A 12,578-nucleotide genomic window follows, 5' to 3' on the forward strand; every position below is an offset into this window, starting at 1 on the left:
ATTACTCCAGACATTGGAAAGGCACACATAGAATGGGGCGGGGTCAAACATGTCTGAATAGTTTACTTTGAAAGTTGAGCTCATGCAAAGAGTTTCACACTCCGTCACTATGAATATAAAAGAAATATCATCTCTTTGAAAATAATTTGTACCAATAAAACCAATTACAACAAAGAATTTCAGAATTGTTAGAATGTTTGTTGACTTATGAAAAGGTGTTGTGTGTAGTCTGGGTAACGTAGGAAACAAAAGTATTGTTATTGTCAGATATCATTGTAACAACAGTTCCTATATAAACACCTCGATAACAGTTGTCTATCGGATTCTTTTGTGCCTTTATGCATAAGCTGTGGCACTAAATAATAATGTTTGTTTAAATAGGTCGTGCAGGCTTTATGGCATAGAAAGATTAGCATGCAAACTGTATCGAATTCTCCACACGTGAGAAAGATTCATAGAAATACCTTTGCTTAATACACTTTATCGCTATTCGAAATAGTTTGACACCTGAATCGACATTTTACAATTCCTGACAATAAAAAATGAACACAACACGTTATAAATAACTTTTGCATTATACAGTTAGCCTTTTCTCTGCTGTCGTAAAAGATGTTTATGTTGTACTGTAACGGCGGATACTGAGCTATTAAGTATACTTACTGAAAAAGTTTTTTTTTTTTTATTTACGAATTAAACTGTAAATGCTTGATAACATTTTATACAACGTGTGAACTTATATACTAAGGTTTTGAATAAAATTAACACAATATTTTAACTGATAATTTACATGTTATGTGAAACAACAAACGAATTAAACACTATTAAACTATCGTATACGTCATATTTTTTTTTCTAAATGAGCCAGTTTAAAAGAATGTATTTCACAACAAAACTCTTTAAAGTCATTTAATTCAGCAATCATTTACATTGGTACAATAATTTAAAAGATTACGCTTGTTAGTTTGAAAGGTTAGTTAGGAGCTGTCACGTTGTTCACAGTTCAAAATGTGCGAAGATGCAAGTACCTTAAAGTTTATATTCTTCTTGTGTTGTTGCTCTTTCGCATGTGGGGTTTCTGTCACCGAACAAACAATCAATGCAAACAATTTTGGGAAACATCGTCCAATCAATGATAGGGACATCAAAAATAAAGATTACAAGGACCTCTTGTTAATGTTATCGGATATAAACCGATTCACAAGACTCTTAGAACATCAGCTTAACCTAAAAATCACAAAAGTTGATAATATCGAGCATATTCTATCGAAACGGATTTCGGATTTCAACCACATAGTTCCGAACGAGGTTGAAAGATTCAAATCAGTTGATACCAGTGTAAAAACTGAGCTAAATTCGGATTGGAATATTGGTAATGTGAGCGAAAATATAAGGCAAATTGAATATGGGATCAATAAATTGGAAGGAGAACTAATATTGACAAAGGATCACTTTCGAAATTTACCATTGATGCATAATTCAACACAAAACAAACTTCTCAAAATGTTTAATAAAAGTAGCCGTAATGGAAATAGGATGAGTCACAGTGAACAGAAAAATACAGCTATCAACAGAAAAGGTAAGTAGGCTATTATTTGCAATAGCGAGGCTCAAGGGAAATTGATCGTGTTAGTTCCTGTGAAATTGAATCCAGATATTTCTGTGACGAGCTACAGCTTGACATAGGCGGCACTTGACTATAAAAAGGATATTTTCACCAGGTCAGCTGTGTCCAGTAAGAGTAAATTTTAATAAGCATGCCTATACTTTTTCTTGTTTCTTGCATATCATGTTGATTCTAATTTTCTATCTTAATATGATATAGCCGGAAAAATAGAAAAGGAAAGAAATAAAATCGTCAGACCTGGACCTTTTTAAAATAACTAATTTCTGTTAAGTTAAATTGCTTTCACTATCTTTGTTTTTCCAGTAGCTAGGACTCTAAGCGCAAAAAGATAGATAAACCCGTCCTATGTTGATTTGTATGTCCATAGTCGAAGGACCTACTGCTTTTGTTTATATATGAGGATGATCTGGTTGGGGTCCTTCATTTCTGTAAACTTTTTATATTGTTGTATTATATATTCTTTATTTTTTTTCAAACAATTTTTCTGTAGTATTGGCCCCATTATTCTCTATTCTGTAAACCTCTTACTGACCCTCATATATCTTAGTGATTTTTGTGTTGTCCAAACGGAATTGATTTTGATTAGATCTAGGAAATTAAATCTAGATCATGACGATATACAGCATGAAATGCATAGGCATCTCTCTAGTGTACAGACCATATTGACCTCTAGAGGTCTTTTGGTTTCGTGTCGTTGGGTTGCTTTCTTCTCACACTTCCTTCATTCATAAATGTATAGTAATGAAACTACTGATTAGTGTTGATAATCGTCCTTCTGCCATTCCAAATTGATTCAGTGTTCTTCGAATTCGCTTGCTCAAAGTAATGGAAAATAAAAAAAATAATAAAAAGAAACAATTGCCGCAATGAAGACTTTCTGAATTATCTATCCATGCAAGTGAAATCAATTATTTCATTTTTAAAATGTCATCGCTGGTCCAGTATTTCACAAAAAACTATTTTTGTTTTTATGTTGAGAAATTATTTCTCGCTTTTGAAAACAGAAGTTTTGGTAAAAAAAAATAAAATACGATTTCCTCATCAAACTGTAGGTATCATTTGCCAATATATTTATTTCGAAAAAAAATAGCTCGCTCGCTCGCTCCAATTTTTGTACATAAAAGTCCGAAGAACAAATTTTAAATTTGGAGTGGCCTTAAAAGATGTAAAATAAAGCGTCACGCCCATCATTTCTGTTATCTAGTACAGTTCTCTTTAAAAGAAAATATTTACGTCACGTAATCTCGCATTAACTAATATAAATGATAAGTTTTTTACATCACTATAGCCATTTAAAGGGTTCATTCAAATAAAACTAAGCATGTGACAGGAATCTACTTGAATAAACAAACAAAACTTGTAAGGGTAGATACATTTACAACATGTACACTGTGCAAGTTAAATTTACATAGAAACTGAGGGATGCATGTCGGCATAACTTCCTTTAAGAAATTAAATCGTCAATTTTTGTAACAAAAAGATGACCTATAGATGTTAATTTATGTGTCATTTGGTCTCTTGTGGAGAGTTGTTTCATTGGCAATCATACCACATCTTTTTATTTTTTTATCATCTTATTTTAAGCTCACCTGGCACAAAGAGTCAATGTTATTTTTTCCATAACACAGGGCGTACGTCGTCTGTCGTCGAAGTCCGTCGTCCGTTATTTTTTTCAAAAATCGTCCCCTCTGCAACTTCCGTGCCATATAGAACCAAAGTTAGCCACAATCATCATTAGAGTATATCGTTTAAAATTTGTCCGATGATCACATCTGCTGACAAGGCCAAAAAAAAAAAGAACATAGATCAAGTATTTTCTATTATCTTATAGATAAAGAAAATCTGACTGGGCAGAAATTTGACTTTTATCTTTTAAACTATACGCGTATACATGTATAATAGAAAACTATCAATATCATTAAATCAAAAATAATCAGCAGGACATGATCTACAAATAAGTTGACATAGCCGAAATCGTAAGTATACTTCTTAAAGGTTTTACATGTTTTACATATTTTGCCTTTGATAGACGATTTTGCATCCATTTTTTACAAATTAATTCTGAACCTTTAGTAGATAAATGGAAAATGTGAACAGTAAAACAGATCAGCAGGACAAGATCTACAAATAATTTGACATGACCGAAATCGAAAGTCGATTCCTTATAGAACTTATTGTCATTGAAAGTCCCTTTTTACCCATTTGTTTGTGGTTTTTTGTGTGTGGACACTATTGAAGATAGATGGAATCTGTGAACAGCAAAAATGACCATCAGGACAAGATCTACAAATAAGGCAACATGGCAGAAACTGTGAGATGGCCCATCAAAGGAGATTTTGTCCTTGAATGACGATTTTTAACCATTTTCTGTTATTTAAGCGTATAGTATATGTAGAGAAACTGTATGAAGCAAAAATGTTCAGCAGGACAATATCTACATATCTACAAACCTACGTACAAATTGTATATTATCATTGATATATTGCTATTACTTTTTTGTAGCATCTTTTCATCATTTCATTATATTTTTACAGACAAAATTTACATTTACAATCCATTTTGTTGTTTTAATTTCAGTTGCTTTGACCGCTTGCACGAAAGGATGTGAATACCGAAATGGAACACTAATTGATTTCACAGACATACGGCAATTATATGGAATAAAGAATATCGATGACTTTAAGAAAGCAAAGAAGTTCACATGTCAAAGTTCTGGACTTTACCTACTTTCTGTATACATTAATTCTTTTTCTCCTGGCTCAAAATATAGATTATTGAAAAACAATACGGAATTAGGTCGTGTACAAATTGCACCTGATCGTGACCAGGGTACGAGTAGTTGGCACACCGGAAGTGGTGTGGCAGTGGCCATGTTGAAAGTGAATGACACCATGTCAATACAAGCATGGAGTTCCGTATACATCGCGGGATTATATTCATGTATTACAATTATTAAACTTTAAATTAATAATTTAAAACTGAAATGTGTGTAGAAAAGGGACAGTTTTCTAAAACATCTGCGTGGCGTGAATTTATGACCATTTCTGTTGTAAAGATTTTTATAATAAAAAAATCAGTTACAGGTGAAAACACCATGATAAAAATCATACCACTTCACACAAATATACACGTATAGAAATAAGTAATACACATTCTTTATAAAAAAAAATTCGCAATTTTTGACAATTAACTAAGAGCAAAATCTCTTCATTATATATGAAGGTCCAATATCTACATGATGCAAAAGCGGTCCACGTCTCCTTTCAATTACAGGCAATTTTCATATACTGGCAGAACTTTGTCAAAATTAGAGAATCAGGAATTCGTGAAAAAAAAAACAATCCTCAATCCACGAACTATCGGTGCCCATGATAAAAAATGAATCCACAGAACGTAGACAAATCCGATTCACAGACCCCAATTTTTGACATTTTTACCTATTATGTCTGTTTGTTTTGTTCACACATTGTTGTCAATATAATGGAATTTTATGCGATTGTCATACAAGTGAGAGGTTTAGCTAGCTATAAAACCAGGCTAAATCCACCATTTCTACATAAGGAAATGCCTGTACCAAGTCAGAAATATGACAGTTGTTTTCCATTCGTTTGATGTGTTTGAGCTTTTGATTTTGCCATTTGATAAGGGACTTTCCGTTTTGAATTTTCCTTGGAGTTCGGTATTTTTGTATTAATTTTTTTTATATAATCTGATATCGCCCATTTATCGAAACAATGATCCTGTTCTTGTTTTCTTGTTTATTCAAGAATTGAATGCTTCTTTTTGTAATTTTATTGGGGTGTAAAGGCGTTGACCAAAGCACACGATTTGACGTATACCCACACCTTTTTACGAATTAAAGGGGAACAGAAAACGCTGTGTTAAAAATAGCGCAAAATAAAGCAAAAAATAATAGTCCTTACAACATACACCTGAGTTGATTGAACCCTATTACAATCTTGTCACGAAGGATGAGCGGTTTCATCTCCACTTGAAATTGGTGAAAAGTCGAATTAGGGAAAAACCATGAGGAGGAAATGACGATGGGGACATGACGGCCTAAAAATGACATAGCATTTTATAAATTTCGTTTGTCTGTAGGGCTTTTCTGGATTTCCTCCCTCAGGAATGATCAAACTCATACATTTGAAAGCTAGGGTGCTTTAAATAAGTAGAAACGTTAGGAGTTATGTAACAAAAAAGAATATAAAATGAATAACCAAATTCGTCTTGGTCAAATTTGCCTGAGTGATGTGATGACATTTGTCGGTGATTTTGACAACAATATTTCTTGATGATGGACTTGGTCAATATTGTCATGACATATGTAAAACAAAACAACAGGATACCTCGATGGTCAAGTGGTCTAAAAAGTTCATCTATACATTGATAACTAGCCTATCAACTCTGATGTTGTCCGTCTCCGACCTTAATTGACAAAAATTGCCAGTTTTCATTCCGAAGTTAGATAGTTCTCTCTGGATACTGCGGCTTCCTCTGCCAATAAAAACTAGCCCTCATGATAGAGCCAAGAATGGGGATAGTGGCTCAAAATATCGAAATAAATTAGATACTAATGCGCATTTAAAAAATACGTTTTCTTTAAATGTGCTTAACCTGATGTTTGAAAACCGTATTATATAAAACTAAGTTTTCCAGTCAAATGTAAAAGTAAGCTGAGGACTATCTGCGCATTTAGAAATATTTTTTAGAATTTAATGATTTAAATTTCTTCTTTTGAAATGAAGATTTCTCAAGTAGGCCTTTTAATATAATGAAAGAAACGTTGAATGTGATGACTTCATTATTTAAAAAACCCGGGCCTTGCTTTTGGTATCATTTTTGTAAGGGAACGACCAGTTAACTTTAAAAAGGGGGGGTTATGGTTTTTACCTAAAAAAAAAAATTCTAATCCCCAATTTGATGAAAAAAAATATTGTGGTCAAGCAGATGACAAAAAAAATATTCTGAATCCAGATTTTCTCATACCTCATAGTGTTTTCTGACTCCGACAAAAAAACATAACCACCCCCCCCTCCTTTTTGAAGTTAAATGGTTGCTCCCTAAGCACAAGATATTTATCTATACTGATATCACAAGCTGTAAGTTTGTATCAGACTCTGTATACTACAGGAACAAATGCAATTCGACAAATAAGAGTGAGATGAGTAGTGGGGGGTAAACCTCAATATTTCAAAATAAGAAATACATTCTTTCGTGGAAAATTTGATAGCACACTCAGTAAGTGCTTGTGCTAGAACACGACATTTTCGATCGCGTATCATTTTGAGTGTAAAAGTGAGGCGAAAGATATCAAAGGGATATTCAAACTTATAAGTCGAAAACAAACCGACAATAAAAAACGATCAAAACTCAAATAACAGTATACAAACCACAATATACACCTGTAGAATTTTTATTTTTATTTTTTTTTGTGTTTGTTTTGTTAACAATTAGTATTTACCCCTTGTAAGTACGTTTTGACTATCATGCTTTGATTGCAAGGGTACACAACAATAGTATGTCTTTTTCTACGGAGGTACTAGTTAACTATATATTTCTATCATGAGGAATAAAAAAAAACACACAAGAGAAACTATAAAAGAAATTACATATTGCGCATAAAGAAGATTTTGCATGTATTCAAACTCTCTCATATATAATTGAGTTAAATATTAACCCCAGAGAGTTTCGACTGTTCTTGCCAGCCTCTTTTAACGGAACTTTATTGTCTAATTTTGTGCATGCCAATCATCCAGTATAAATCTAAAATTTAGGTTAACGGTGTCCATTTTCTGATGTGTATTTTAGGTCGAAGCTCTAGTTCAATTTGATAACAGTGAGACACGATTCGGCACCAAAGACATACATGCTAGTTACACTTTCTAACACTTCAATCCACACTTTATCGTGTAAATCAAGGGCGACAACTGCTACGCCCGTACCGGTATGATAGTTATGGGTATCATCGTCATGGTATGGTCCAACTTCTACTCGAATTATTTCTTTTCCGTTTTTGCTTATTTTGTATTCGGCACCTTTCGAATACGACATGATTTGAGCAGATATCAAGTATAATCCTGGACCTTGGGATGTGAATTTTCCTGTTGTGTTGAAATCTCCAAAATTGTCGATTCCGTATGAAGTTTTGATATTACTGAATGGTATAACGGAACTACCAGTGTATGCTTTGTTTCCTGACACACAGGTTGTCATGGCAACTAAAAGAAAAAATACAATCGATCAACATGTTATCAAATTGCTCTCAAAAGTGTGGAAAGTTGTTAAGTATGAAAAAATATGAAACAGTCATTTTCTTTAAGGATAGTTCAGATAAGAAAACGTTTGGGTATTAGTCCACTTTTAATTTCTATATATTTTTTTCACTTTTGCTTAGTATATATTATAAAAAAAGTAAAACAACAAAAATACCAAACTCCAAGGAAAACACAAATCGGAAAGTCCCTTATAAGATTTCGCTGGAGCTATTTTCTCATACCTTTTCCCGTACTTTCCATGTAATTTTTCACTTCTTATCCTTTCCCCAACTTATCATGTAATTTTTCACTAAATTTCTTCACAATTTGTGTTATTTATAGAGAGAGTTGATAAGTGAATTCTCTGTTTGTGTAATGTATAGTCGTTGACTAAAATGAGATAAGTTGCTTTTAAAACTTGTCGATATTAACGTTATCAGTATAGATCGATCGATTTATTTACTGTTATTTTTCTTTACGTCAAACTGTGACATATCGGGAAAAGATGCATTTTTCGACTGATTTTTATCATTCAGACTGATTTAACTTGAAAACGAGTTCATGGACCCCTCTTTTTAAAAACGACATTTGGCTTGATTTTGTGTGAAGATTTTTTTTGCCAATTTTTATGAACACATCACCGATGAAATTTTTTTAAATTAGATAAAAAATTACTGCAAGAAATTTTTTTTGACTAAAACCAGGAAAATGTGATAAAAATGAATTATTTCCAAAGAATTATTACACAAATTCTTATTTTGTAGAGAAGATAATCCAAATGATTTTACCAAAAATCCGCTTGCGTTTATCTTTTAAAACAAAAAAGTTAGGTAAAGCTTTCCAACGGATAGAAATGTCCAAGAAACTGAAATTTCCAGTTAATGTCCAAATTTTCGGCCCCATTTATCTCTAAAAGTAGCACATGAATGTATATTTTTATAACATATTTGAATTGAATAAGAGAAAAATAGCTTGACTGTATGCAAAATTTCGTCAAAAAATCACCGTGGGATCAACACTGTAACGTATGCCCTTAACGAGGCTGTCAGCACTATTGGCTATTTCGTGGCGGTCAGTTTTTTATTGGTGGAGGAAGCCGGAGTGCCCGGAGAGAATCACCGACTATCAGTATGGACTGGGACTACTTAGTATTATATTAGTATAATAGTCCCAGGTATGGAGGAGGTATTTGTTTTCACATGGCTGGTAGAGAGATCTGTTTAAATTATTTATTTTTTTTTAAGTTTTAAGAATCAGCATATTCGTTAGATTCTATATTTTTTTTCAATTTGAGTAAACCTTATACAAACAATGAAATATTAACTGAATACAATACAGATGTTAGTTACAATGGATAATATCAAATTAAATTTATACAAACTCTGGCCAATGAATCATGTCGGCAAGATGTTGAAAACACCAACATCGGGAATGGCTGTGCTGGTACTGTCTTATTTTGTTCTACAGAATGAAGCAATATTGTTGGCCTTTTAACTTTTTTTAATTCGAGTGACATTCATGAGTCTTTTGTATACGAAACGCGTGCCTGGCGTACAACTTTATATGCCTGGTATGTTTGAGGAGTTTTCTTTTAAATAATTCTATGTTTAAAATAAGAGAGAATCCGTGTATCCATAAATGCTATGCATTATATAAAACATGATAGGGAAATAAAGAAAATGTACCCTGCATTCATATTTCAATAAGTATATATATTAACAAACTATTAGCAATCTACATGTCTTTGGGTTTACGAATACACTATGTATTTAAGATAAGAAAAGCACACAATATATGTTTGTAATGATTGTTTTAGACTTTCTGATTATCCGAGTACAAAAATTATTTACTGAACTTCATTTAGATAATTGTCTCATAAGCAATCATACCTCATCTCCGTATTTTATATAAACAAAGATATATCAACACATACTACCACCCTTCCCCCCTCCCCCCCAAAAAAAAAATAATTTGAAAAGACTTAGGCGGCTCAAATCCCACCTCAAACCAAAAGAATAGTCGCATGTTCGAAGTTTATGCAGTTCCTGATTCGTTAACTAAATGCATCAGTATTGTTTGGATTTTCTCGAAATTATCATGACAAATTCATAAAACAAGTCAAAACTACTATGAAACTCGACTTAACATGTTTTTCTCCTTATAAATTGAATGTTACCTTAACTTTTGATGTGATAAGGATAGTGTTGGAAACTCTGATAATAAAAGATTATTATACTAACCTTTGCCTTTCAAACTATTCTGCAACACCGGATGCATAGCCTCAGAGAAGTTTCTCTGCAACTCTTCGAATTGGTGTTTAAGGCTCCCTAATCCAGCTATGAAGCTATGTATATTCATATTTTCGTTTTTCATTATGTTTGAAATCGCCGTTTTAAACTCTGTTTCAACAGATGATATATTTTGAGAGTATGCTGCCATTAAATCGCTCACATCTTTCTTGTGACTGTTTTTCAGTGTACTCAGCTCCTGCCATATAGTTGCAACAGTACGTGAATTCTGGGTAATTCTGTCATTTACACTTGCTAGTTGGATAGTGTCTCTCATCACCTGCGTTTCGATTCTGGAAATGTTTTTCTCCGTAACTGCTTCAATTGCATCAAGAGTCTGATTAATCTGCGACTCAAAGGTTGCAGAAAGTCCTGTATATAGATCAGGATTAAATTTACTAACAGTACTATTAAACTCTTGATTCAGCATTTCTATTCTGACTTCAAGCTTATTCTCTAAGCTAGTAAAGTTATTCAAGCTCATTTCGGAAACTTGAGCTATATGCTTTTCAAGAACATCACAATGCGTATTTTGCATTTTCTCTAATTCGCTTATCTTTGTCAAAGCATTTCCGATGGTTGAGTTATAATGTTCTTCAATACTCACGATTTCATTTTTCACTTCGGTTTGAACGTTACCTATCTTACGACGAAGTGACGATTTTAATTGAACTATTTCTTCTGTTAGGTTTGTTTTTATTGAACTTGAAATATATTTCTGTTGTTCAGTTTTTTCTTCGATTTCCTGTAAACTTTTGTTTTGTCTCTGTTCAAGAGATTGTAATGTCAGCTCCAATTCCATCGAAACAGAGGCTATTGTGTTGTTGCTAACTTTACCAGTTTCGTCGACTGATCGTGTTAAATTGTCATTTATTTCCACCAATTTTGCGTTAAGTGCCTGCATTCTACCGTTTAATTTTTGTGAACTTGAAAGGCATGATGTATTCACGGCCATTATTTTGCTTTCTAATTTTGCATCAATTTCTGTTACGCTTTGGTTACATTCTAATGACAAACGTTTTATTGATTTTGTCAAGTTCTGTTTTATTTGGTTCTCATTGATTTTAAGCTGTTCTATGTTATTCATGATAACTTGTGAGTTTTTATTATGCATTTCGGTCAGAGTCTGGATCTCCTTATTCAATTTTGATTTTACATTTCGAATGGTTTCCGTTAGATTGAATTTAATGAAATGAGATTGTCTTGAAAGTTCATCTCCATTGTTGTTAATGTTTACTTTGTTAAAGTTTATCATTTTATTTGTATTTGTAACTTCTCCTAGTAACAACGTTTTCCATGTGGCAATTTTCCTATCACAGTAGTTCCTAGTTGAAATATTTAATGAGTGGATTAATTCGTCAATTTTGTTGTCAATACTTGTAATATTCGCCGTGTTAGTACCGTCATCACTTACTCTCGATAACAAGAGATTGATTGTAGCATTTGTATCTGCGAGAATTTCTTCAAAATGTTTTGTTTTCATTTTAACAGCAGCGAGATCACTTTCGATATGACTTCTGTTGGAAACCGATATACTAATTTTTTTTTCAGCTGCTTTAATTTCGTTATCCAATGCCTTCTGTTTATAATTAAATCCAAATAGTAAGCTATCTACTACGTTGTCATACAGTTCTAAAGATTTTATTTTCGCTTCTATATTGTGGAGGCTATTATTAAATTGATTTGCTTCCTTTTTACTCGAAGCAATTTCGTTAAACATGCTGACCACGTTGCTGCCAATCTTCAACACTTTGTTACTAATATTTTGCAACTTTGCATTAAAACTGTTTGCCATTTGTGTTAATTCAGTCGTATTTGTTGTAACATCCTCCATTTTATTTGATACCCAGCTTTTGATTTCTGTTTGCATCTTTTGGACTTCTTGGTTTAAAGTCTGTTCTAAAATAGTCTGACGCTGTTCCAACTTCAACCTAGCTTCACGTTCCTCCATCATCAGTTTCATAATGTTTTGGTACGAAACCTCCAAAGCATTCGTTCCCGGATTATGTGGTTGTGTATATTGAATGGTTTTGGCAATGTGTGCCTGAGTATGGAGAATTGGCGTATCGGTAGCGGATTCCAGTTCTTGGACTTCATGCTTTGATTTTGGTTCTAACGCAACCAGTGGTATATTTTCTGAATTTGATTTATGTGTCCCTTTCCATGGATTCATTGGCCCACTTACTAAAATATTATCTGTCTTTTTATCTGTAGATGTAAACTGTTGCTCTACTGCAACCAATGATATTTTTTCGGCATTTTCTTTCTCTGGTGGTATCCAATGAATTGGTGGCCTAGTAACAGAATATTTATCCAACTCTTTAACAACATTCGGTGACGATTGTTGTTCTAATGCAACAAGTGGTATATTTTCTGAATTTGCTTTGTGTGTTCCTTTCCAAGGATTTA

General features: G+C 32.9%; 1 protein-coding gene across 1 annotated transcript; it reads right to left on the reverse strand.

The window, feature by feature from the left end:
- Window positions 1-7,034: 7,034 nt before the first annotated feature.
- Window positions 7,035-11,842, reverse strand: LOC127723470 (arrestin domain-containing protein F-like). Its single transcript, XM_052230122.1, has 2 exons — window positions 10,122-11,842; window positions 7,035-7,845 (listed from the first exon to the last, which is right to left on the reverse strand). The coding sequence occupies exons 1-2, from the start codon at window positions 11,650-11,652 to the stop codon at window positions 7,445-7,447; spliced, it is 1,932 nt and encodes a 643-aa protein (XP_052086082.1). The 5' UTR covers window positions 11,653-11,842; the 3' UTR covers window positions 7,035-7,444.
- Window positions 11,843-12,578: the final 736 nt, after the last annotated feature.

This window comes from Mytilus californianus, unplaced genomic scaffold (genome assembly GCF_021869535.1).
Source record: "Mytilus californianus isolate M0D057914Y unplaced genomic scaffold, xbMytCali1.0.p SCAF_13, whole genome shotgun sequence".
In the NCBI taxonomy this organism is placed as follows: Eukaryota; Metazoa; Mollusca; class Bivalvia; order Mytilida; family Mytilidae; genus Mytilus; species Mytilus californianus.

What these genes read in the sequence shown, in the direction of transcription:
- LOC127723470 (XM_052230122.1), bottom strand. Translation starts at nt 11,652, where the DNA reads ATGAAAACAAAACATTTTGAAGAAATTCTCGCAGATACAAATGCTACA. An exon ending in GAATAGTTTGAAAGGCAAAG is followed by an intron (nt 7,846 to 10,121) that starts GTTAGTATAATA and finishes TTTTTCTTTTAG; the next exon opens with TTGCCATGACAACCTGTGTG.